At 40.4% G+C, this 27,838-nt stretch overlaps 1 protein-coding gene and 1 long non-coding RNA gene across 5 annotated transcripts in view; one reads left to right on the top strand and one right to left on the bottom strand.

Annotated features, from left to right (window-relative positions):
- Positions 1-23,988, top strand: LOC121136770. Of its 2 annotated transcripts, XR_005873893.1 has the most exons (5): positions 1-123; positions 14,137-14,357; positions 14,670-14,784; positions 22,381-22,458; positions 23,444-23,988. It is a non-coding gene; the product is annotated as an uncharacterized LOC121136770 (long non-coding RNA). The 2 variants fall into 2 exon arrangements; XR_005873894.1 differs by lacking the exon at positions 14,670-14,784 and having other exon boundaries at positions 4-123.
- Prdm5 (PR/SET domain 5) overlaps positions 14,799-27,838 on the bottom strand; it is a 161,864-nt gene continuing 148,824 nt past the window's right edge. For all 3 annotated transcript variants that reach the window (XM_005076066.4, XM_040737933.1, XM_040737932.1), the window contains 2 exons: positions 23,333-23,437; positions 14,799-15,280 (listed from right to left, as the gene is read on the bottom strand). In XM_005076066.4, coding sequence (XP_005076123.1) covers positions 15,116-15,280; positions 23,333-23,437 — 270 coding nt within the window. In that variant the 3' untranslated portion in view covers positions 14,799-15,115. The remainder of the gene's footprint in view (positions 15,281-23,332; positions 23,438-27,838) is intronic.

Genomic DNA, 27,838 nt, shown 5'->3' with positions numbered 1-27,838 from the left:
AGCCCCACACACCCTCGCGCTTTCACAGTTCAACAGGATTGCTCGAGAGAGATCTGTTGCCCCCAAAACAAGGTTACTTTAGCCATCACCACACCCACATGGAACATAATGGGAATTCTCAAGGTATATTCTTGCTGTTACTGGTTTCTTCAGGGTAGTCTTCTCGTAGTGGTCACTTTTCCTAAAGGTCTTCCTTTGACATGATTGTATGATACCTGTCCTTAAATAGATCTCAATGCCTCACAGCAGTTACTGATTTGCATATATTGAACCATCCTTGGAATGAAGCCTACTTGGCTCACAACTGGTGATGATATTTCTTTTTAATATGCCCCTTATTCAACTCGTAAACATTTTATTAAGGATTTTTGCATCTATGTTGGTCAAGGAAATTGATGGATGGGTTTCTTTGTCCTTAGTATGGTTTTGGTATCAGGGCACTATTGGTGTCATGGACTGAGTTTAGTAGTCTTCCTTTCCTTTCTGTTTCATAAAACAATTGGGGAGACTCAGAGTTAACTCTTTTTTAATGGTTTGGAAGAATTCAGCAGGGAATCTCTCCAGTCCTGAACTTTTCTTTGATAGAAGGCTCTTCATTACTGCTGCAATCATATTCCTTGTTGCGCTTCTCTTTAACTTGCCCGCACCTTAATTTTGGTAGGTTATTTGTGCATAGAAACATATCCATTTATTTTAGATTTTCCGTTAAATAAAGTGTTCTGAATGATCCGCAATGATTCTCTGAATTTAATTGGAATCACTGTAATATACCCATTTTCTTCTCTGGTTTTAATTAGGTTTGTTTTCTCTTTCTTTTGGCTAATTTTGTTAATTTTTTGTTGATCTTGTTTTTCTTTTTCGAGGAACCAATTCCTACTTTCATTGATTCTTCATATTGCTTTTTATTCACTATTTTATCAAACTCTGCCTTAGTCTTTACTATTTCTTTCAATTTTTTTACTTTAAGTTTGGCTTATTTTCCTATAAATTTGAGCCATACTAGTAAGTTTTTTGAGATTTTTCTGACATTTTCGTGAGAGCTCTTAGCTATACTTCCCTCCTAGAATTGTATTTCTGTATACCAAAATTTCTTGTAAGTTTTTATTTCATTCTAGTGACTTCTAAACTATTTCTCCCAAACTGAAGTTAACAATAGCTAAATAATAAGAAGTAGAAAGGGAATGGGAAGGTGGGGAAAAAAAGCAGAGGAAAAGTTCATGTGATGAAATGTGAGAAACAACAATGGGGAGAACACAATAAACCAAACACAGAGAAATAGGAATGATAATCGCTAGTAAGATGGGATAGCAGTGCTCCTTTATTTAGTTTTTGCTTGTTTGTTTGTTTTCAGTTCACTTGGTGGTAGTGATGCAGCCATTTTCTTTCCAAAATCCAAATAAGTGAGTCCAGATCAGAGAGGGATATGTGCAAACTGAGCCTTTCCTTCTCTGGGCCTGGGCAGAATATCTGCCAATGTTTTTGTGTATATAAGGTCTGGAAATTCAAGAAGTGTCATACCCCATCTTACACCGCCACAGACATCAGCATGTCCCTTTATAGGACAGATGTAGAATTGATGTGGGAGATCTTTCCAGGCCTTTCAGAGAATACAGAGCAACTCAGACTCCAGCACCTACCTTTGCAGGGTTATGACAATCTTGTGATCCTGATTTCTCTGCTGTCATTTTTCCCTGTCCTAGTACACCAGCTGGGTTTCTTCCTCTCCTCTTACTAGTGTGTCAGCTGAACACACTCCATCCTAAGGATGCCTGGCTTTGCTCTCAGCATGATTACACTTTCCGCCCAAGTAGATCTGTGTCCATGAATCTGAGTTGAGTTACAGTGGGTGACACTTGTCCTTTCTTAATCATTTGTTAGGCAAGTGGAGAGGGAGAAGCTGAGGCTTGAAATCTCTAGTGTTCTTCTATTTAAACTCTTAGCTCCCTTTGACCTTCTACAAACATAACAGCTCAGCCACTCCTGTCTCTTGGCATCTGACTCCCGTTTTCTTCTTGTTAAGGATTAACTATTTTTTCTTTATTCCTCTACCAGTGAACATTAAAGTTGCCTCTGCCTATCTGTAGCAGTCTTGCTGTGAACTTGTAACGGTGGTTACACCCCCTTGGGCGTGGCCTCAGGCAGATGGAAGGGGAAAGAGGGAAGCTTGAGGTGTGACTTTCCTTTGTATGGTCTTTCTGATGGGTCAGATGATCTGGCAGGGCAGAGGAACACTCCTGCCGTTCTTTGTATTCTTCTGTATAAGTGTTCCCCAATAAACATCCATTTATCATTTATCTGGGGTCTAGTGAACTCATTAAAGCCTCACCTCACCTATTTATTGGAAATAGTGCTGTCTTGGAAGGGTAGAAGATATTTCTTGAAGATGTCATTGCTAATTCTTTTGAATTGTTGTTGTTTGAATGGTTCTTCCTTTGAAACAGTTGACAGTATTAAAAAGGGGACTACTGAAGAGGTGACTATGGCATGAAGTCTCTGCCCTAATAAATAGTGGTACTGTTGTGGAACAAATCTTTTTGTCTCTAACTCATCACATTTTCTGTGCTCCATCATAACCATCGAAAATGTCCTCACAGATGCCAGTATCTTAAACTTGGAATTTCACATATCCAAAACCACAAGAAACAAATTTCCATTCACTATTAATTACTCATTCTCAGGTATCTTTTACAGTACAAAATAGTCAGATAGCTATATACCCATGAAGTGAGATCAGGGATCATGCACTAATTTTATTTTCCATGGTTTTAGGAATAGCCGTAGAGTCTTCTATGGTGGATAGATTACCTTTTCTACTGTACAGGAATTCCGAATTCTCTACATCTTCACCAGAATTTATTTTTTTATTTTTTCTTGCATTTTTAATGATGGCAGCCCTAACTGGTATGACTCTTTTCTTTTCAACTTTGTTTTTTAATTTAAATTAGAATCAAGTTTCTTCACATGTCAATCCCAGCTCTGGCTTACTCCCCTCCCGATCCCCCCCAAATACCCCACCAAATCCCACTCCACTCTCCAGGGAGGGAGAGGCCCTTCATGGGGGAGTCTCCAAAGTCTGTCATATCATCCCGGGGCAGGGGCTAGGCCTTCCCCATGTGTTCAGGCTGAGAGACCATCCCTCCATGTGGTATAGGCTCCCAAAGTCCATTTGGATGCTATGGAAAAATACTGATCTACTGCCTGAGGCCCCAAAGAATGCAGAGACCTCTTCACTGACACCCATGTACAGGGGTTCTGAATGAGTCCCATGCTGCCCCCTCAGTTATCAGTTCTGTGGATTTCACCAGCCTGGTCTTGACCCCTTTACTCATAGCTCTTCCCTCTCTGCAACTGGTTTCCAGGAGTTCAGTTCAGTGTTTAGCTGTGTCTGCCTCTGCTTTCATCAGCCACTGGATGGAGGCTCTAGGATGGCATTCAAGGGAGTCATCAGTCACATTATCGGGGAAGGGCATTTAAGGTAGCCTCTCCACTATCGGTTAGATTGCCAGTTGGTGTCACCCTTGTAGATCTCTGGAAATCTCACTAGTGGATATTTCTCCCCAAACCTATAGTGGCTCCCTCTATTATGGTATCCCTCACCCTGCTCTCCTCTATTCTTCTCCCAACTCAACCTTCTTTCTCCCCCATGTCTTCCTCTCCCCTCCTCTTTAACCCATCTCTTTCTCTGAGATTCCTCTTACTTCCTCAGTTTCAGGAGGTCGCATTTATTAACTGTTGATTTCAGTCCTGTGCTAATGGTGTTATGTTCAGGAAGCAGTCTCCTGATCCAACTCGTTCAAGGATACCTCCCACTTTCTCTTCTAAGAGGTTCAGTATGGCTGGGTTTATATTGAAGTCTTTGACCCATTTGGACTTAAGTTTTGTGCATGGTGATAGACACGGATCTATCTGTAGTCTTCTACATACAAATATCCAGTAATGCCAGCACCATTTGTTGAAGATGCTGTCTTTTTTCCATTGTAGAACTTTAGCTTCTTTATCAAAAATCAAGTGTTTGTAGGTGTGTGGGTTTATATTAGGATTTTCAATTCAATTCCATCAGTTTACCTGTCTATTTTTGTGCCAATACCAAACTGTTTGGGGGACTATAGTTCTATAATAGAGCTTGAAGTCAGGGATGGTGATGCCTTCTGAAGTTCCTTTATGGTACAAGGTTGTTTTGGCTGTCCTGGGTCTTTTGTTTTCCATATAAAGTTGATTATTGTTCTTTTAAGGTCTGTGAAGAATTGTTCTGGTATTTTGATGGGAATTGTGTTGAATTTGTAGATTGTTTTTGGCAAGATTGCCATTTTTACTATGTTGATCTTACCTATCCAAGAACATGGGAAGTCTTTCTATTTTCTGGTATCTTCTTTAATTTCTTTCTTTAAAGACTCAAAGTTCTTGCTATACAGGTCTTTCACTTGTTTGGTTAGCGTTATCCCCAGATATTTTATGTTGTTTGGGGCTATTGTAAGGGGTGATGTTTCTCTGATTTCTTTCTCAGCCCATTTATCATCTGTATATAATAGGGCTACTGATTTTTTTAGTTAATATTTTATCCTGCCACTATGCTGAAGGTGCTTATCAGTTGTAGGAGTTGCCGTGTAGAGTTCTAACTGATGTGGCTTTATACCTCACTGTGGTATTGATTTGAATTTTCCTTATGTTCAGTAATACTGAGCATCTTTTCATATGCTTATTGGTTTTGTATATCTTATTTGGAGATATGTGTCCTCAAGATCATTGCCCATTTCTTAGTTGGAATATTTTCTATTCTTATTGTAAGAGCTCTTTATATACATTATGATGTTGGCTCTGTATTCAGACTGTAGGCTCCTCTTTCTCTGTTTCCTTTGTTGTGTAAATTTTATTTTTATGTAGTTCTGTTTGTCTATTTTTCTTTTGGTTGTCTGAATTTTTGGTATCAATGTCAGGAACAAAATCATTGTCAGTTCTAGTGACAAACATTTCCATGTATGTTTTCTTCTCATGTTATTATTTAACTATCATATGTAGGTCTTTAATTAGTTGTGTGATCTTTTTATGGGGAAATGTGAACCAAGCATCTTCTCACCCCAGACAGGGCACCACTACAGAAGCAAAGAAATGATTCCACACAATCCTAAGATAGTGAAACAACTAGTTGAATTTCAGTTACTTACCAAAGTGTGGGTGAGGGCTTACTTACAGAAGCACAAGCCACTGTGCAATTTCAAACACCACCAAAGGAAAAATGTCTCTTTCTATCCAGTAACAGCAAACTCTCTATCTTTAGGAATTGGTGTCTGGTGAGCTCTCCCATGGTAACCATTAACTATAAATCCTTGGATAAGGTCAGATCCTCATGAGCCCCTTCCTTGCTCTACTGATGGAAAGTTAATGGATCTAATCCTATGCAGACCTCCTTAGTTAATGTGTAAGTTAAGGTTTCTATTGCTGGGATGAAATACCATTGGAAAGAAAGGATGTATTTCCTTTGTATTTCCATGCCAGAGTTTATCACTGAAGGAAGTCAGGCCAGGAATCTGGAAGCAGGAGCGCATTCAGAGTCTACAGAGGGGTGTTGCTTACTGGACTGATCCTTATGGATTTCTCTATCTGCCTTCTTATAGAACTCAGGATTACAAGCTCAGAAGTGGCACTACTTACAATGGGCTGGCCTCTCCTAAATCAATCATTAATTAAGAAAATAGACTTAAGATTGGCCTACAGCCCCATTCGAGGCATTTTCTCAATTTCCTCCTCCTGGGTAACTCTAGTTTGTGTCAGTTGATATAAACTAGTCTTCACAGCCAGTCATAGCTGCTCACGGTTCAAGACAACAACAGTCATACTATGCCCACAAGGAAGCTGTTTACAACACCTCACTCTATAGGAGGCCCTGAGTGAGTGGTGTTCTCAGTGAATATGTGCTATTGTCATGACCATGGCCATGGGAAGGTCTCATAACTATGGGAGGTAAAAACCTTCCCTGGGCTTGGCGCAAAGAAATTAGTGTGTACAGAAAATGTCCACCATTACAGCTTTCTTCTCTTGGATGTTAATGGCCTGAAGTCTGTTCACCTACAGAGATTTCTCCTAGTGAGATTAGCTAAGCTCCTGTCTCCTCAATCCAGCTATATACTATAAACACTGTTTTGTCTATTTGGAATATAATCTCTATATTTCTTGTTTATCTATTGGAATAACCTCATCTCCTGTTCAGCAGCATGCAATGACCCACCTCTCTGTTTAACTGTATGAAATGAACACCCTGAGTATCTGGGATGCTGTGACATCTCCATCAAAGATACAAGTCCACCCAACCCCAGCTTTTCTATGGATCTATCTGTATTTATTCTTTCTTTCTTTCTTTCTTTCTTTCTTTCTTTCTTTCCTGCCTGCTTGCTTTCTTTCTTTCTTCCTTCCTTTCTTTCTCTTCTCCTAGTAATGTTTGTCCCTGGAGCCGTGCAAGGCCCTGGTATCACTTCGTCTTCCTGGCTAGTATGTTATTTCTGCCCTCTTTACATAATGTTCTCTGTATCTTAGAAGATGTGATATAGATGTATCAAGTAGTGCTGAGAATTCACCTTATTCTAAGCACCTTTGTCAGTTATGAGTCTCTGCAGTTAGTACTACTGACTGTAAACAGAAATTTCTCTGACCAATGATGACATCGACAATAAGCAAAATATTTAGATCTAAGAAAATATTTAAAAAGCGATTTGACAGATATCATGTTCATGTATCAAAACAATAGCAGTAGCTGCTCTACTGGGATCTATAATTTCCAGAGCCACAGGATTTTTTACTACATATACAGTACCATATGTGAATTTCCTCCTGTGGAGTGGGTCTCAAATTTAATCAGAGGGTCATTGGTTATACCAATAGTAGTTATGCCACCTATCACAATACTGGGCACACCTTGCCTGATATTCTGATAGTATAACATGCAGTTTTTTCTAGAATAGTAGTTAAATAATTTATTTGACTTTCAAATGAACATCAGTAGTTACAATGAATTAGCTGAAGTTCTACAGAGGACTACTTTATATTAAGTCTATAGTGTCAGACCTTTATCTGATTTAAACCCAATGATGACAAATTTCATGCTATGCATAAAACAGCACATTTCTTTTTTAGCACAGACTCTTAACACAAGTCCATTAACATATACAGATGAGAATATGTGAGTTTGAAAGGCAGGAACAATTCCTCAGAGACTGAAAAACACCACTCTCAGTTTGCCAAATAAGGTAAAAGAAATGTCTTAACAGTGGTTGTTTGTTAAAAATACATTTTACTAAAGTGGTGATGGTGCACACCTTTATTTCCAGCACTTGAGAGGAAGAGGCAGGCATATCTCTGTGAGTTCGAGGCCAGAATGTTATAAAGAGTGAATTTTAAGGCACCCAGGGCTGTTACAGAGAGAAATCCTGTCTTGAAAATTAAACAAACAAAAAAAATCACTTTTCCACATAATGAAAAAAAGAGCGTGCTCAACTAGTAGTAAAATACAGAAAATTACGTTTGAGAGAAGAATTGTGTTAGTATCTCTACAGGATAAAACTGCCTGTGGCATAATAGAATAATCCAAATATCTTTTGCGAGCTGGGATTCTTTTCATTATCTACAGCTTTGAAGAGAAAAATTTTAGTGCTACAGTGATTTTTATTACAAATTACGGTATTAACTAACGAGAGTGTTAACAGTCTCACATTCCTTCCCTGTTAATAAACATATAAATTATTGATATATTTTATTTTATTTATTTATATTTTTGGTTTTTACGAGACAGGGTTTCTCTGTATTGTTTCGGAGGCTATCGGTCCAGCCCGGCCTCGAACTCACAGAGATCCGCCTGCCTCTGCCTCCCGAGTGCTGGGATTAAAGGCGTGCACCACCACCGCCTGGCCTTCAAAAGAGAAGAAACAAAAGGGGCAGAAATGGTAACATGAAGAGTGTTGCACAACAGACCTCCAGAGCAGTGGAGACCCCCGGACCCACTCAAGCTGCCACACTCACAATATTATTTTAAAATGTTAGTTTCGCACTCCCATGTGCTTACCAATGTGGCATAGACACAATGGATACAAATTTAGGACTGATAAGATGGTTGAGTGGGTAAACATGCTTGCCACCAGGCTGTGTGCCTTGCCATGTTAGACATAATTTAAAACGACTCTAAAATTTTATTATTTCTAAATTTTTAGATTATAATATAATTATAGTATTTCCTTCTTCCATGCAAATCCTCCCATATATGGCTTCTTTTTTCATTAATTTTTGTTACATAGACCCCCCCCACGCACACAGGTGTATGTGTGTATTCTTAAATATATAAATCTCAGTCTGCATAATGTTACTTGTACGTATGTTTTCAGGGCTGACCATTTGGTATTGGATTAATCAATTTGTGTCATCTTCCTAGGGAAGACTTTCTCCTGCTGTCATCATTCCTTTATTGCCTGTGGTGCCTCCTGAATATTAATGTTCACTTTGGCATTCTTGTTGTTGTCCTTGTTCAACTTGTTTAGACAGTCATGTTGGTGATAGGTGTAGCTTCTGAAAGTCCTAGGAGACACGATCTCATAGTAAACTCCCTCATCTTCTGATTCTTACAATTTTTCTGCCAGCTGTTTCACAATGCTCCCTGGACCTTAGGTTAAAGAGTTGTTTTGTAGATATATCTGTTGGGACAGAGCTCTAGAACTCTGCATTTGGATTGGTTGTGGTTTTCTGTAATGATCTCCATTATTTCATGAGGGGTAAGGACTATACTTATCTCTTAGTATAAGGATAGATACACTTGGGGATTATGCTGGTTTAGTAAAGTGGCAGTTGTGGTTTCTCTTCCAAGACCCATGACTTCATTAGCCCTAGATAGTTGGCGAGGCTTCTGGGATAAGGCATAATATTCCTCTTGTTGAACAGGTCTTAAGTCAATTATAGAGCTGTTGATTCTCACCAAGTATGTGTGCCACTACTGCACCCTCATGGATATTGTGCCATGCTAGTCATTACTGAGATTCATAGACGTCATAGCTAGGTAAGATTGTTAGTTGTTTCCTTCCTTTGGAAGCATGTGCGGCGGTGTTTTCTGGTACCACAAACGTTAGTCCTTAGGGAGGAGGCTTTCAGGCCAGTTCCAGATTGGGACTTCTGGGTCCTGCTTCTGAAACCGTGTCTTTGGCAATAACGATTTGCTTTCCGCGTCTGAGGGGCCACGAGGAGCAATAGCAATGACCTGTAATATTTGGGGAGTCTCTTGGACAACCCTAACCAACAACTGGAAAGAGGGCTTTCTCATCCCTGGTGATGGAATCTTTGCTAGTTGGTCTTTGGTTCTTGGAGGGAGCAACAGTCCAGATCAGAAAATTTCATTTAAACTATAAATGTACATTTCTACATACACATGTGTATGCTATAGTGTGTTTTAGGTAATTAAATGAATCCTTGTGACATTCCATTTTTAGACATCCTTACTTTTACTTTACTCTCCTTCTTCCTCTTTCTATATTTACCCCACCACCACCAATTAAAGCCTACCCATTTCTTCCATTTCCCACTGAGATCAAGTGTACCTTGTTATCCTGCTCTCCATTGCACAACCCACCCTGCAAACAATGCTCTGTTTTACTTTCCTGGTTTCTGTAGTTGATCCAGGAAATATACTCATATATGTGAATTTGGAGCTAGGAGTCTCAGATAAAAGAAAGCATCCAAGTCCTCTAGGGTCTGGGTTAATCACTCAATATAATATTACCTTGTTTCATCCATTTACTTTCAAAGTTCATAATTTTCTTTCCTTTTTTACAAATGAAAAAGTATTCCATATTACATATGTGCCACATTTTTCAAAGGCTTTTTCTGCATTTATTGATTTTTTTAACTTTACGTCAAATTATGTGTTTTATTACATTGATTGATTTGCATATATTTAACCATCCCAGCATTTCAGGGATAAAGTCAACTTGGCCAAAATAGTGGATAACTTTTTGATGTACAGTTGACTATGTTTTATTAGGAAGTGTTTTATTGAGCATTTTTGGATCGGTGTTCATCAGGGCTATTGGCCTGTAGTTTTCTTGTTGTGATTTTACCTGGCTTTGGTATTGCAGTGACAGAGGCTTTTGGGAAAAGGAAATTATGAGGGCTTTTTGTCTATTCTTGCTTTTGAATAGTTTATTGAAAATCTAGTAGACTTCTACTATAAATCCATCTGACCCTGAATATTTTTTAGCTGGAAGGATTTTTATTACCATTTCAATTCCTCACTTATTATGTGTCTGTTTAGATATTTTTAAATTTCTTCTTGGTCTAATTATGGTGATTTGGCTGGAAATCATTCATTTCTTTCAGGCTTTCCAACTTAATGAAGTACAAATTTTTGAGATATTCCTTTAGAATATTTGAAGTTTCTTTGGTGTCTATTATAAGGTTTCATAGTTTATTTGGGTTTTCTCTTTATTTCTTCTGGTTAGTTGGTCCAAATCTTTTGTATTTTCTCAAATAACCAGATCTTTTATTGTTTGTATTGTTTTCTTAGCATCTATTTCATTAATTTCTATTAAGATGTGATTATTTTTTGCTGTCAACTGGGTATGAAATTGTAATTGGTTTGTCTTTGTTTTTTCAATTTGTTTTTTGAGTTTTAATATTGTCTTAGTCAGTGTTCAATTGCTGTGAAAAGACACCACGATCATGACAACTCTTGGAAAATCTTTATTTGGGGATGCCTTACAATTCATAGGTTTAGCCCATTATCATCATGGCAGAAAGCATGTAGGTTCTCAGGCAGACATGGCTGAGAGTGCTACGCCTGGATAGGCAAACAGCAGGAAGACACAGAGAAACCTCAAAGCCCACCCCAGTGATGCATTTCCTCCAACAAGGTCATACATTTACCCCAACAATGCAATGATTCCTATAGTGTCATTCTCTGGTGGCTAAGCATTCAAATCTGTGAGCCTAGGCAGGTCATTCCTACTCAAAGCACCACAATCATTAAGTCATTTGTGTGTTCTCATTCTTATTTTTAAAAAAATCACATTTTTATTATTCAAAATAATCCTTTAATTCAAATATATTTTGATCATATTCTTCCCCTTACCCAAGTCCTCTACCCCTCCCTACCCACACAATAAAGTAAGGTTTATATGAACTCACAGAGACTAACACAGCAAGCACAGGGCTTAGACCTCTCTGCACCAGGTCCTCTGTATATATATTATGACTTTCAGTTTACTAATTTTTATGGAACTCATGAGTGTGTGAAGCAGTGGGTCTCTGACTGTTGTGTTTCCTCTTGGGACTCTTTTCTTTTTGTTAGGTTGCCCTGTTCAACTACAAATGGTAAGTTTTTGTTTAATCTGACTATATTTTGTCGTATTTGGTTTTTGACTCTTAGAAACCTGTTCTTTTCTAATGAAAGACAGAGAAGGAGTGGATCTAGAGGGGAGGGGAGGGGAAAAAGAACCAGGAGGAGAGGATGAAATAGAAACTATAGTGGGATACATTGTATGAGAAAAGAATATATTTTCAATAAAAGGAACAATGAAAACAATGCTACTATGTTTTTATTACTTAAAACAATTTTAGAATTTAAATATATTTTTATTATATTTGTCCTCTCAGCCAAGTCCTTCCAGATCACCTACCCCTTCCTATCTACCAAAGTTATTTCTCAACAAGCAAAACCCAGTACAAAAACAACCCCCCCCAAAACCAAGAAAACAAAATAAAACCACACCCAAAAAGAAAAGAAAAACAAAACAAACAAATTCCACCAAACAAACCCCACCAAACTTTAACCAAATAAATTAATAGATTAAAAAAACAACTGTGGAGTCCATTATATGTTGGTCAACTATGCCTGACCATGAGGCCTACCTTGGGTGGTTGTCACTCTATTGGAGAAAATTGATTTTTCCCTCTCCCATAAGGTATAAGTGACAGATAAGTTGTTAACTTTACAATAGTAGCTAGGGTTTCATTCATTAATTAAAAAATAAAATATAAGATAAAACAAAAAGCTATCACTTCAAAGTTGAACAAGACACACGAACAGAAACAAAAAGAACCTAAGAGAAGAACAAGAATCAGAGACGCACTCATTCGCATAAATCAGCAATCCCATAAAAACACTAAGCTGGAAGCCATATATGCAAAGAAGCTGGAGCAGACCCATGCAGACTTTTGCATGCTGCTTCAGTCTCTGAAGCTCATATGAGCTTTGCTCATGCTGTTCTGAGGTCCTTACTTTCTTCCATCTCTCTGGCTCTTATACTTTTCCTGTCTCCTTTTCTTTAGAGTCCTCTGAGGAGAGGGATTTGAAGACATCCCATGTAGGGCTGTTTTCTTTCTTTCTTTTTTTTTTTTTTCTTTTTGGTTTTTACGAGACAGAGTTTCTCTGTATTGTTTTGGAGGCTGTCAGTCCAGCCTGGCCTCGAACTCACAGAGATCTGCCTGCCTCTGCCTCCCGAGTGCTGGGATTAAAGGCGTGCGCCACCACCGCCCAGTTTAGGGCTGTTTTCTAAGATTTCCCACTCTCTCTATAATGTCTTACTGTGGGTCTCTGCATTTATTCACATACTCTGCAGGAGGAAGTTTCTCTGCTGATAGCTGAGCAAGATACTAATCTATGAGTATAATAAAATATCATTAGGTGTCATTTTATCACTACTTTCTCCCTATTGTTTAAACTAGTATTATTTGGTTATGCCCTGGGTCCCTAGGCCATCTAGTCTCAGGTTCTTGGTTACCCAAGCAGTGATGGGTATGAGTTCCCTATCATAGAGTGGACCTTAAATCCTATCAGTTGTTGATTGGTTACTTCCACAAGCTTTGTTCCATCATTGCCCTGGCATATCTTGCAGTCAGTACACCATTGTAGATAGAAGGTTTGTGGCTAACTTTATGTTTCTGTTTCTCTTTTGAGAGCATGAGAGTATATTCTCGTTTAAAGATACTGGAACACAGGAATGAAAACTCCATGTAGCCACTGACTCAACAACTCCATCTTCAATGAGTTGTGTAGGTAGTATCTTCAGTAATGGGACCTTGCTGTCAGTTTGCAGAAAGAAACCTATAGTCTTGGCAACAAACTGGGTTACTTGGGGATTCCCATAGAGCCTCTTTGGCCAAAAAACTCAATTAGATGTTATCTAGTCCCAGTACTGGAAGCTTCTTTTGGTGACAAGAAATATCCAGTTGGAACTCTTTCCATTATTTGGTTATTTCATTTAGATTGTCTGTCTTCGTGTGTGTGTGTGTGTGTGTGTGTGTGTGTGTGTGTGTGTGTGTGTGTGTGTGTGTGTATGCTAACAACAATGTTAAGGGTTAAGGATGAGACAGAGACATCTGGTCATCTCAGGATGGTCCCCAGGGTTTATTCCAGCATCATCTTAACTTTCCAAAAGTGGGGGTACTGGCATAAGACATCTATTATCATGTGTAGAGCTGATATCAAATATATCCTTTTATCCTATAGACACTCCTAAGTCTCTGGTACTCCCTAGCATTCAGGATGTGTATAGGCTTGCTCAGGCCTAGGTCTATTGTTATACAAACTAGGAGCCATTCCCCACTGAGACCAGGCCATCGGGAGGTAACCAGCTGACATCTAAAAGACAATAAGTTCTGAGCTCCTAGAATTCTTGGCTGGGACGAGCATATTTCTGAGATATTACATTTTGGAACCCAAAAAACCATGTTCTCTTTGTGTCCTACATGCCCTATCTGACTCTTACAATCTTTTTTGCCTAATTTCTGCATGATTTTCTGAGCTCTGAGGGAAGGGAATTGATGGAAACATCTAATTTAGACTCTCTGGCTCTTCAAGTTATCTTAGGCAGGTTATAGCGAATCCTTGTGTTTCTTGTGATTCTCAACTAAGAACTGGATAACCATTCTCCCTAACTTCTCACCAAGTGATTTCCTTTTAAATAATTTTCCTTTCTTCTAAATGGGTTCTCATCACACTGGTCCACGAGCTGGTATTCTTACATTTCTATTTTGGATCTCTCCATTATTTTGACATTGTTACTACATTACGTTATCACCACGCGTTCCTTGTATTTGACTGTCAAATATTTTACTGAAATGAATTTAAATCATAATAATGAGCAGACTTACATTTTTTTTGTATTCCAGATTTCTAATTAAATGGGATTTCTGAGGCTAATTCTCAAGTGTTCTGAGAATTACATCAGAAAGACAAGGCTCCGAGGACTGTTGTACCTGCACTGACAACTCGTTCAGGCCAGGGCCATCCTGATGTGACATGACAGTGAGGAAGAGGCACTGTTGCTATCTCTTAGCTGTGTGTGTTTACTACTGCTAATCCCTAAGGATGGAAAGTGAAACTCAGACTGGTCAGTATGAGAGAAATCAGACATAGCAGTTATTTTGTGCCAACCATATTAAGAATTTCCACGGCATGAATAACCATCTGAATGATGCGTGCAAGTAGTGTGTTCTGAGAATTCCCTAAAGTGAGCAATATGTTAATAGAGACTTTAGTTCTCAAATATCTATTTTAAGGTAACTGCTAAACAGAGCTGTTAAATAGGATTAAACTCCTTGTCTGTTTATCAAATACTTTCATGCTTGAGACTTTGAAAACACATGGTCTTATTGGTATCTGCACAGAAATACTTGGATGTCTTGATTTCTGTCTGAATTAGAAAGAACCAGCTGCAATATCCAGTAGTTGCATGTGAGCACTCCAACCCCCCTCCACATGAAGATCAACAAAAGTGCCTAATGGGGGAATATGTTAATACACTTCATAAAAGGAAGGTGAGAGCCATAACTTTTTGTGTTTAGTTTTTAATCAGCCAGAACACAAGCATAACCTAAAGCATTTTGAAGCTACAAAGTATTTTTTCATTTGCATTTCTTTTTGGTAAAAGTAAAGTTTTTGTTTGCATGTCCATCTATAAATTCCAGAGATAGGCAAATGAGTACTGTGAGATCAATGCACTGATTGTGGTTATTTCTGTTAAGCTGATTAGGTGAGAAGAATCTGGGATTCATAGTAGAAACCCTTCCACATGGTTTGGTTCGTGACACCTCTGTCAGCTGTCCCCTACACCATGGACACTGATGGTTGGGTCCTTGACAACTACCATCAGCTGTCCGCTACGCCATGGACATTGTCCATATGCACTTTGAGGTAGTCATTCCTTGTAAACTTCTTATGACAAAAATGGCATTCTGCCATCGGGCGGTTGGGATTGTGAGTCATCTTGTGTCGGATGAGCATTTTCTTCAGGCTAAAAGCCAAGTCACAAACCTAGAAAAGAACCAGACACTGCATATTTATGATGACAAACCAGTCTGTCATATACACAACGTACATTATGAAAATTCCTCCTAACAAGTATGTGCTAGTGGGCTTAAGGACAAGCTCAGCTCTCAGAATTGATGGAATTTCATACCCAGACAAAGAGATTAATTGCAGTTCTCAAGAATCACTTGCATTTAGTTGCATGGCTTGCACCACTCCCGTGCATCCTCTCCTCTCTCAGCTCTGGACCATGTCAGAGAAACAGCTTCCTAGGGAACATACCTTCCTTAGCATAACAGAGTGCATTTACAATTCATAACAACTCCTTATGTGTTGCCGTGATTTACAGCCCGGATGACATCTCTCCACAGGGCACAAATACACAAGACATTTTTTACTGTGATGTTTTCAATTTAGTCCCACTTGAGATGTGACTGGCTACCAAGGCTTTAAGAGTTATAGCCACTTACGGTGTGACTAGTTAACAATGCTTTAAGCACTATAAGCACTTGTGGTGTGACTGGTTAACAATGGTGTAAGAATTACAACTCAAATTTATTACCCAGTATTCGGTCTCTTGCTTTCTTTAACTAAGTGTTCTTTAACTAAGGCATATAAGCAGTTTATTTCATATAAACTCCACTACATGGCAGCCTTGCTTAACATCCCTATCAAAGAACCTGGTAATAGAAAGTACCACAGTAGTAACATGTAAGCAAGGCACAATAACTTTAGTCACAGATGGAAGTCAAGTGAAATTCCAAGTTTGAAGCTACTCACGATTTTTATATATATATATTCTTTGTATACATATTCTTTATGTATGTACACACACACACACATATATATATATATATTCTTTAAAAGTGCATTTGTTTGAAAATAATGTCTGCTTCAAGAATGTAGAAACAAAAAGGCACAGTAAATACTGATCAAGGAAACACTAAAGAAAACTGGTATTCTAAATGAGGCTTGTGAAGGGACTAAGGCAAATGAGAACTGTGTTCTCCCTTCTCTGTGGAGAAAGGAGGATTTACTGTCACAGTAACAAGAGAGTCTGAAAGGTGTCAGACTTGAATGTGGCTGGGAGCAGAAGCCACTGTTGGTGATGCATTCTGATTTATGCGGAGTTCCAGGCTGTACTTGGAAACAAGAGCGCTCCAGAGACACACTTTCTTTCAAGGAAGCCTGTCCTCGTCTAAACTCTGCCATCTTCTTCTCTTTAGCCTTTTTCTTGTGCACTTGGCACCCTCTGTCCCGTTTCAGGTGAGTTACTCACTAGGGCCATTAGGCCTCCAGCTGACAGGATGAGGGGCAAGGAGTTTGTGAACTGTGAACTGTGTCCATACATGCCATGGTGAGGAGCCAGCATGGAATTTCACATGGAAAGTACCCCTTTCACTGCAGGTCCCTTGTCCAGGAAAAGAGCAATAATGGTATGTTCCTGACATGGTTGAGGATTAAATGTATTCTAAAGTTTATGCAAGTAGGAGTTACTGTAGACACTCATTAAATGCTAGGCTAAGTTTTTCTTTCATCTTCCCTAGTAAGCAGGATCATCATCATATCAGAAAGAAGAGACTCAGGGGGATCTACCACAAGGGGGGACTTGAAAAAGGACACATCTATTCAAGAGTGGTGGTGGGACTTGCCTGCTGGGTGGGATTCTCTGCTAAATATTCTCAAAGCAGCCATTACTTTTCCTTCACCTAAGCTTAATGACTGATTTCTGTAATTTTTCTGAATATATCTCCTTACTATCACAGGGAACTTAAAGGTACAGATCATTAATCCATCAATTGTAGTTGAACTTACAAAAAGTGAAGGTTAGCCAGATTTCCCAGCAACAGAAAGTGATTTTTAGAATGGAAGCCAGGCAGTCTGCACTTAATACCTCTTTCCTAGGGCAAATCCCAGTATCGTCTGGAGATTCTCACTTTAAAGTGAGATATATGAACTAACTGTTGTTTCTCCCACTTGTCTGGCTCACACCACTTTATGGAACAAAAGTAACTTAGAAAATATAAATAAGGGCTCCAGATACTTGGGCTCATTCTTGTAAAGGAAGGATACTAACTACATGTCCATTTCCTCGGTCTCCCTGGGAAAATTAGAGCAATGGCAATTGGAGAGAATATAAAGGAAGCTGAGCAAGATGCTGAAGTTATCAGTAATGGCTGAGAGCTAAGGGAGTCCAGACAATCCATTCACACGGGAGAGGAACTGGACAAGCTAAGAGAGACTATTCACTGAGAGCCTGAGCAGACCTCAAGAAGGCAGTGGAGAGCACCTGCTGTCACACTTGTGGAAAGGGTTACCTAGCTGTGAAAAGATTTGCCATCATCAGCTTAAGTCTAGCCATTAAAGGACTCCGGATGATGCCCAGAATAAACCAGCCCAATGCCAGGTCATTTGATAGTCACACTGGAAACAAGGGAGGCCAGGGAGGGGAAGCTAAAACTGCACAGCTTGGGTACTTCCTTTTCTTCCCTTTCCACCAGGGCTTCCCAAACCTGTCCTGACTTAGTACCAATTCAAATACACAAAATGGGAAAGCTTTTATTTTTCACCATTACTCTGAGAGAGAGTCATCTGAACTGCTTTTGTTTTAGAATATAGTAAAACAATGAATGCATGTACCACTTGCTGTAGTAATAAAACGGCAAAGGATACACTATCTTTCTCTGGTAGTCACTAATCTAGAATAAATATTTGTAGGGCATTAGCTCTTTGACAAGAGAGACACATAAGTGAGCACAGTCAATGTATGGAAGAGACTGGGGCAAGCTTTAAGAAGCGGGTCACGTGACCTGGATGTGGATGGAAGCACATGGTAGGGATGGAGAAGGATCTTCTAGGACAGGACAGGCACAGGTGCAGACCCTGGGGAGAGGGCACAGGTGCAGACCCCGAGGAGAGGACACAGGTGCAGACCCCGGGGAGAGGACACAGGTGCAGACCCCGGGGAGAGGACACAGGTGCAGACCCTGGGGAGAGGACACAGGTGCAGACCCTGGGGAGAGGACACAGGTGCAGACCCTGGGGAGAGGACACAGGTGCAGACCCTGGAGAACAGGGCACAGGTGCAGACCCTGGAGAACAGGGCACAGGTGCAGACCCTGGGGAGAGGGCACAGGTGCAGACCCTGGGAAGAGGACACAGGTGCAGACCCTGGGGAGAGGGCACAGGTGCAGACCCTGGGGAGAGGGCACAGGTGCAGACCCTGGGGAGACAGTCAGAGGTTTGAAACACATACAGAAGAGTGTTGACAGGAAGGGGTTATTTATAGATTAAACGAGAAGACAAAGGCCTGTCAGTCAAGTAGGTAAGTGGATTTATTTTACTGTTGTCAGATTACCAAACTCATTTAAGAAAAAAATGAACACAACAACTCAAGATACCCAATCAAATAAAAATAATATTAATAAAGTCTAGGACTAATGGACCCCACAGATGAATTTTTATCAAATATTCAGGGTTATAGCAATATATCTTTCATACAGTGAAAGCTGTGCTTTTAAAACTTATTATCTATAGTTAGCATAGCCTTGTCACTAAACCCAAATGAAGATAATAGAAAGAAAAGTAGAGATCAACATAAATGGTTCTAAAAGAAAAAGTTCGCACCCCCCACATTTAATGTAATTCTCTGTTAAATAGGTTCTAAAATGCGGCTATGTAGGGTTTATTTCAAGATTGTAATGGTGATTCAAATGAGAAAACAAACGGGAACATGTCACATTAGTAGAAAAATAACAACAAAAGACAAACATAGTCATATGGAAGGACATTTGATAAAATTCAGGATTGTTTGATGGTTTGAAAACAAACACCTGCTTTAAAAACTTTGTCAGTATAACCAAGGGTGAGTGTTAAAAACTCACATTTAAGGCCATCGGGACACCTGCCACTTGGTGTGGGGCAGAAGATACCCCAGAGAACCTTGCCCACCACCAGGAGAGTGAGACAGCCCCAAGGGAATGAGCATGGAACAGCTGATGCTGCCCCTTGCCTGGGCACTGTGGGAAAGCTTGCCCCAAAGGCATGAGAGCTGGCGATCTGGACTCACACACTGCTGGCTACGGCACTCCAGAGAGGGCCTCATGCCTTGCCTGGGCAGCATAGTAGAGATAGCCCTGGTAGTTTGGGTGCTGGAGAGCAGGCCCAGAGGGCATGAGAGCGAGTGGTCTGGCCCTGTCCCTCAATGGAGCAGTGCTGGAGACTGCCCTGGTGATGGGGGTGGGAGGGCTGGGGGGGAGGCGGGAGTGACGGGGGGGGGGGGAAGGTTGGGGGTGGGATGTGTGTGTGTGTGTGTGAGAGAGAGAGAGAGAGAGAGAGAGAGAGAGAGAGAGAGAGAGAGAGAGAGAGAGAGAGAGAGAGAGAGCTTGCCTCAAAGGTGAAAGCACCGGCACAGGCAGGAGAGCTGGTCTGCCCCTCACCTGGGTTAAGCAGGGGAGAGCTGCCTCTGGTGGTAGGGAAGCAGGAGAATGGGCGGGCGGACCAACTCATCAGCTACCACCAAGGCCCAGATCCAGAAATTTGAGTTAGCCCACTCCAACATCTGCCCCATCCACAAATTGCTGGAGTGTCTGAAGGGGCTATTCCAGCAGAACCAAAGTTGGAGTACCTCCATGATACAGGGCAACAACGGAATATTCCACAGGAGTCCCAGTGAGAACACAGTATTGAAAGTGTAGGAGAAGCCAAAGGCCTTGAACCAGACTAATGACTCATTACAATGATCATTTGCAGGTAAAACTATTTGAGCAACTTGGAAGACTGTGTGACACAGTGCAGATGGTTTTCTGTTGTTGTTGCTGTTGTTTTGTGTTCTTTGGGAGGGTGATTTTAAGGGCATAGGGTAGATATGGTGGGATGGAGAGATGATTGGGATTGGGTTCATGATATAAACTTCACAAAAAATCATTAAAAAACAAAAAAAAAAAAACCCAAACCTCACATTTAACACTGAGTATGAAGGTGAAAGACTGAGAAAGAATCAATCCCTAATAGACTCCATATAAAAAATTCAAAATAGATCATAAGAGCTGAAATGATACAATGTTTTGGTTTCAAATTTTGTGGAATTTTTTTGTGTATATGGTTTATAGTTTTGTTTTTTATTGGCTTATTTGTTTGAGAGGGAGGGAGGAAAGGGCAGAAAGGAGGGGGAGGGGGGAAAGAGAGTGAGAGAGAGAGAGAAAGAGAGAGAGAGAGAGATGGAGGGAGGGAGGGAGGGAGGGAGGGAGGGAGGGAGGGAGCGAGCGAGAGGAGGATAGGTAGGAGGAGAACCTTGATCAGAGTATGCTGTAGGAAGAAGCATTTCAGTAAAAAGAATAAATACTGAATTATTACATAACCCAGAAATTTCACCCTCAAAGAAATGAAAACAGGTACTCAAACAAATTCATGTACACTCATGCCTGCCACAGCCCATAAGTAATAACAGCAAAAGCAGAAACACCAAGTGGCTGGCAGTGGACAGATGGCTAAGCACATTTGATAGATGAACACAACAGGCTATTGTCAGTCAGAAAGGAACGGCCTGCAGGTGCATCCACCCCAAACACAAAAGTCAGTGCCAAATGCCAGTTATCATATAAATTCATTTACATTAAATATCCAGGAACGGGGAAATCTAAAAAACAAAGCAGATTAGTGATTGATGGGGGGTACGGGAGGTGGGGAAACAGTTTAATGGTGCTGGCTTCTTATTTTGGTGCAAAGAAAAATGCTTTGATGCTGGATAAATAAGATTACACAACAAGGATAATGGACTAAATGGCACCAAACTTTGAAATGGCTAATTTATGTTAAGCAAACATGTCACAGCCAGGAAGATGGTTCAGCAGCACTTGCAGCAAGGTTTTACAATCTGAATTTCACCCCCAGGACTGTATTAGTAAGGATTCTCTAAAGAAACAAAACTGACAGAATGAACAAATGTATAGCATGTGTGTGTGTGTGTGTGTGTGTGTGTGTGTGTGTGTGTGTGTGTGTGTGTGTGTGTGTGTGTGTGCTTTGTTTGTCTCCTATAAAAGGCCAAACCTTAGCAGTCCCAATTTGGCAATTTGGTGCTAGAGTCCCAAGGAAGGCCTAGAAAGTTGCTAGTTTTCAGGGTACATTGAAATCTGAACGAAGTAGGTTCTAGTACAATAAAGAAATGCCTCAGTAGGAGGACAGATGAACTTTCCAACAAGAGTGAGGTCCTTTAATGTGCATTGTCACCTGAAGAGGTGGCCTTGATTTAGGGTGAGTCTTTTCACCTCAAAAGATCTAAGGAAGAAAAATCCCTCACAGGGTCCTTAGGTGCCTTGATTTCAGTTAATTCCAGATGGAATCAAGATGACAACCGAGGTTAGTCATCACAGGACCACATGGTAGAAGGAGAGAACAGAGTCCCACAGGTTGCCCTCTGACTTCTACACCCACACAGTGGTACTCAGGTGCCAACACACACCTATAGACACACAAAGTAAGTAAATACATCATAACTTTTTAAAAATATCATGTCAAAGGTAACCAAGGGAACCCACTGGACATCTTAAGTGATGAGAAAGGATAAGGGCTCCAGTTGCTATTAGGAATTGAAATTTTGAGGAAGTAATGGATCTGGGAATTGTCTAGCTCAGGAGAGAGGAGGAGACAGAGGAGCAGTTAAGGCTAAAGTCAGGAAGACATGATTTAGGAGCAGTGACAATCTCTGTTCCACTGAGCAGCCAGCACATCTGGGAAGTTTTCGGGAGCACTTAAAAAGGTGGATGCTAATTGGATAGTTTTGACCCTTAGGAGTGAATGAGAGAGATGTAGACAGAAAAAAAAAAAAACAAGATTGTAGATTACAGCTAAACATGTCACACCATAGATCAATTTACCCAGAGATATGTTCAACAAAATTATTCAGCACCTGTCAGAGGTGGGGTGAGTATAAGACAGCACAGTACCATATGGCAGTGAGATCATTGCAGGCCTACAACAGTTACTTGTGTAGCTGTACAATCAAGGCACTTAAATAGGTTCCGTCTCTATAAAAGAATAAACTAACTGAGATGATTGAGCTAGCTCCAGCTCAGGACCATGTTCTATTTGCATTTTTCTTGCTACAGGTGGATTTTCCAAAAGTATGCTGGAAATGAAGGTATTGCTGCTTGAGCCTCACAGGACTTGGAAAAGGTCTTGCGTCTGTGAGTTTCCTTCACAGGCACCGCTTGCATCTTATGTCCCCTGCAGCAACATGCCTGTGGCATGGTGCTCTTCAGAAAGCTCAGCATCTACAGTGAATTCGTACTGAGCTACTTCACGCATTACAATTTCAGTGTTTCTTCTTATACAAAATTCCACTGATGCTCTTTTGTTTATATTTATATGTCAAGAACAAGCACCCTGGTACCTTCCCTAATTCTTGGGTTGATCAGCTGACATAATCGTTGGTGGAAAACATCATTTCCCCCATCAATGTTCTTATTAAATTTACTAAGAACAGTAGTACTTTTCTCTTTCAAACATAATAAAAACAGCTATGTCAAATTATTTCAGTTCAATTCAAATATACTAAATAGAAAAATATACGAAGTAACATTTTTTAACCTAAAGTAAGTATTTAAAAAAATTCAGTTTGTATTTAACATCTATGAGTAGCTAAATATACATTCTGATTTTGTGCATTTTTACATTCTTACTTTTTTACATTATGATTTTTAAAAAAGAATTACAGGCACACATACAATATATTTTAATTATATTCACTCTGTTGGTTCAATTGTCACTAACTTGTCAGGGTGGGCAGACACCCACATCGCCTTGAACTATCCCAGATTTACACCCTGAAAGAACAACAGTCCCATGGAATCAAACACTGGAAGACTTCCTGAAGAAAATCACAGTTTCTTTGCTGCTAGCAAACCACAATGAATAAAATATGATGGCACTGAATATGCAACCCGGAGTTACAAGCAGCACAAGGCGCTGACAAACTCACAAAGCAAACACAGGCACAGGCACAGGCATCCCTCCTGTGGCTGCAGAATACCAGGGGAGAAATAGAGACCCCCGACTCACATCACACTGAAAAGGCTTTTCTCCTGTGTGTGTCCTCTTGTGCTCATCTAGGCCCCGCTTCTGGCTGAAGGCCTTGCTGCACTCTGAGCACTGGTATGGCTTCTCCTGCAGGCAAAGAAGAGAGAGCACCAAGGATGTCAGTGAATGAGTGAGTGGCTGCTGACCCTCCGCGGAAAGGCGAGAGTTGGAAGATGCCGTCCTCACCGCGTGCAGGTGCTGCAGCAAATACACAGGAGCTGAGCTGTTTCAAAGCCCACAAGAAACACCACACATCTCTGGACATCGAACCTCCTAGTTGGAAGCGAGTGACAAACACAGGACAGTGCCTGGTCTCCACTCGTACCTTGGGTGCTGTGATCCAATTTTCAATTACTTCTTTTAGCTTAGAGACACCACAAAATTTTACTATGGCATGTTGGGTATTGTCACTTAAGAAAGCTGAAGACCCCCTGATAACGATGTAATTACTATAATCTCTGCATTGAATATTTCAGAAACAAAATTTCTATGTAAGTGTGAAGATAAACTTAAAAAGCTAGAATTCACCTTTGATGGATGTATTTTTAATCTTGATTACCAAACACTTTCCCAAGGTCTAGAGTTCTTTTTATTGAATCTAAGTGAGTATTTCTAAGTGAGACTTTTTCTTGTTTTTCTATTGTAGCCTCTTAAATATGCATTTTAAAACAGAGAAAGTGCCCCCATTTCTCAGTCACCTAATGGTCCCCTTTAAGGATTCCAATCTATAGAAGAGCAGGAGCAGCAGGAGAGAGCATAATGGAGCATTCCTGATCCAGCAAGTCTCTTAAGTGGCAGGCAGAAACAAGTCCTTAAAGGCAACCAGACAAATCAGGACACTGAGACACATTCATTTCCCCTCTGAAAAAAACCCCAGATCCACTTCCTACTAACGCCTCATTATTCCTAACCTGCTTCACTGCAAAAACGTCAACCATCACTGGTCAAGCACAGGGAGAAAAGAGCCCAGGCTGTGTGCTATGGGAACAATGTTTAATGCTAGGAGATATGTGTTGCTTTCCTCCCCCTTTCTCTGAGAACTGTGAAGTCTTCACTGTCCCTGGAACATTGCCCAAGATAGGTAGTTCCTTCCTTCCTGTGCAACAAGAATCCATGCATATAGCCAAGAGTACAAGGGAATTAGAATTTTGATCTCTAATTACTTCCCCATAGGTTCACTGAAGAACATGGAGGTTAAGATAGTTATACAGACACTGTCAACAAGGAACCATATTAGAACAAAAGCTTAGGAAGACATCAGATGCTCTGAGTTCTGTCCTGCTATAGACATGAAGCTGAATGTCTCTTGCCTTCCCAAGGATATAAATGAAACAATTTACAGGCATGCGTGGCTAGAATATGTAAGCATGTTCTGAAACCACTTGCTATGATTTGGGTTAGTCCTCCCTAAGGGTCCATGAGTTAAAGACTTAGTCCCATTGGTAGCAGTTGGAAGGGAATTAGATGATTGGGGTATGCCCTGAATGAATTGTAGGACTCTGCTTTCTTCTTCTCTGTCCTTTTCCTAGCCACCAGAAGGAAAGAAGCCATGTACCATGTGACAGGCTCAGAAGCAGCAGGATCAAGTGACTAAAAGCTCTAACACTGTAAGCCAAAATTAACCTTTTCTCCCTTTTAAGTTGATTATCTCAGAACTTTGTTACCACAACAGGCATACTGCTGTGTGTGAGAACACCCTGTCACTCTTAGATAAGAACTCACTTGCAGCATTAGCCTCATAACAATTTCACTGCTCTTCTGTTGTCCACTGCCGGGATCTTGACTATGAGAATACAATCAGATGCCACAGAGTATGAATGAGAATTGGTTTTAATGTTCTCGTGGAGGAATATGTAGAATAAATCACACATTCTGATTCACTAGCTGGATTTAACCAGACACAGTGATTAGGTTCTTGATTTATGGTGCTTCTGAATGATTACCCAGTCTAATTGAGAAATAGCCTGTCCTTTGTCATTGTGACCTGGGAACCAATGCTAATGGGAGGTAATCTATTATTTATCAGTTAACCTCTGTAATCTGTGGGTGGCAGAATTAATCAGCCATCTAATTAGTCTACTCTAATAAAACAACATCTGGCACAGCTCATCAGAAGGTGGCTGTATGAAGCTCTGTGCATAGCACCTTGCTTACAGACAACACCAGTTATGAGTCATTGATGTCCTCCTATGCAAAGGAGCAGCAGCTTAACTCCTAAAGATGCTCAAACAGCTCTCAATGCCATTAAGGAAGTCTCTGGACAAATAGTTGTTTTTGACACATCTTGTGGAGAACTCATTTCCCTCTGAGAAAGAAATTTATTAAGGTCCCCCCCCTCACACACACACACACACACACACACACACACACACACACACACACACAGAGGCATGCTAGGACATGAAAGTTACCTTTTGTCCCAAATTAATTTCATGTACTTTCTTTTTCTAGATTACAGTATTTTATATTAATAAATGCTGTTTTCTATCTAGAGATTAGGAAAATGATGTATTTTCTTAGATGATCCTGTCTTATCACTTTTTGCCTGCAATTATGTATGTGCATGTATGTATCTTTACATGGGTGTGGGTGTATGTGTGCACATATGCGTGGAGGCCAGAACTTGACGTCAATGTCTTCTTTGACTGTTCTCCACTCTGTTTACTCAGGAAGGGTCCCCTGTTGATCGGGAGTTCATAGGTTCAGGCGAACCATCTTGCTCAGTTTCCTCCTCCCAAGTGCTAAGATTATAAACTGGACACTGGGGCCCAAACGCTGGTCCCTACATTTGCACATCACATGCTTTATATACTTAGTCATCTCGCAGCCCCAGTTCTTATTTCTAAACTTGAAAGAGCATCTTAAAAACTGGCTGGCAACAACGGGGTCCAGCTGTAATCCCAGCACTTGGGAGGTGTAAGCAGGGTGATCAGGTTCAATGTCATTCTCAGCTATAAGGAAAGTTGGAGGCCAACCTGGACTGCACCAGGCTGTCTTCAACATAAAGTAAAACAAACAAAAGCAACAAAGAGCCAAATAAACAAAAAGTTTTTTAAAGTGTAACAAAAATTTCCATGTAATAACCTTGGCTAGTGAGATGGCTCAATGGGAAAGACACTTGGCATTTAGCATGACAACTTTCCCACAATGACCTCAACATGTGCTGAAACACAAATGTTTAACCATGCAAACCACATACACACAAATATAGATTTAAAATTCCTGGAGCATGGACTTGATGCAGGTTTCTTAAACACAAAATTTCTATCTACCCAGAAAATTTCCAGACCCCTCTTTTTTTTGCAGCCTTGGTGTTGACTAATCCTGTAGACAAACCACAGAGCACATGAAATGCTGTGTTCCACTTTTAAGGATCTGGAACAAATTTTACCTTCTAATCTCCTCTGCAAAACATGTATTAATGTTCAGGGTGGAAAATGAAGCCTACAGTGTGTGGACAACATGTAGCCGGATCTGCTCTTTCCATCCTGGGCGATAGCAAGACCCAACTACCAATCTCTCTTCAGATAACACACAGAGAAACCTGAACCTCCCTCATTAGTTTAGGTCAAGCTTCCTTAATCTGTAAGTTATTGAAATTACGGCCAGTTAATTCCTGAGTGAAGAGACTGTCCTAAGTATCCACTAGATGCAAGGAGCATACTCTTCTCCACCAAATCTCCAGACATTGGCTTCAGTCCCTGGGGAGGAGGGCAAAGCACAGAGGTTCTACAGTACGCTTTGGGGGGACACAGAGGTTCTACAGTACGCTTGGGGGGACACAGAGGTTCTACAGTACGCTTGGGGGGACACAGAGGTTCTACAGTACGCTTGGGGGGACACAGAGGTTCTACAGTACGCTTGGGGGGACACAGAGGTTCTACAGTACGCTTGGGGGGACACAGAGGTTCTACAGTACGCTTGGGGAGACACAGAGGTTCTACAGTACACTTGGGGAGACACAGAGGTTCTACAGTACGCTTGGGGGGACACAGAGGTTCTACAGTACGCTTTTTGCACTATGTATACTGGAAGATGGCAGTTGTTGCAGTCTATTGTAGACTGCTGTATAGTGGTCATTTAGAAAGGATAATAAAAATTCAACATCTGGAGAAGTTTTGTGTCTGAATACCACCACAATGCCAAAATGTTGTGATGTGACACTTCTCAGCACTTTTTCACCTATCATAGTAGGTGAAATCTACTATCACTAATATCACTACTATCACTACTATCACTAATATCAAATCACCACTGATTTGAGCCACTTTTTGAACTGCATGGACTTAAGTGAGTAAAACTGTCTTTGTTGATAGGATGCCTATGATTCAGTTCTATCACAAATTCTAAAGCAAATGATGCCAACACTAGAATATACCCAAAGCCTTAAAATTCATATGGTTTGAAGGTTAAATAAGGTAAAACTACTTATCTGATGTGGCCAAGGATACATGGGGAGGAGGAATCCATTACCTGATTCTCTCTTTC

The sequence above is a fragment of the Mesocricetus auratus genome, unplaced genomic scaffold (assembly GCF_017639785.1).
Source record: "Mesocricetus auratus isolate SY011 unplaced genomic scaffold, BCM_Maur_2.0 Super-Scaffold_100676, whole genome shotgun sequence".
NCBI classification, from domain to species: Eukaryota; Metazoa; Chordata; class Mammalia; order Rodentia; family Cricetidae; genus Mesocricetus; species Mesocricetus auratus.
The sequence above is the reverse complement of the archived record's forward strand: the minus strand, read 5'-3'. Positions and strand labels throughout refer to the sequence as shown.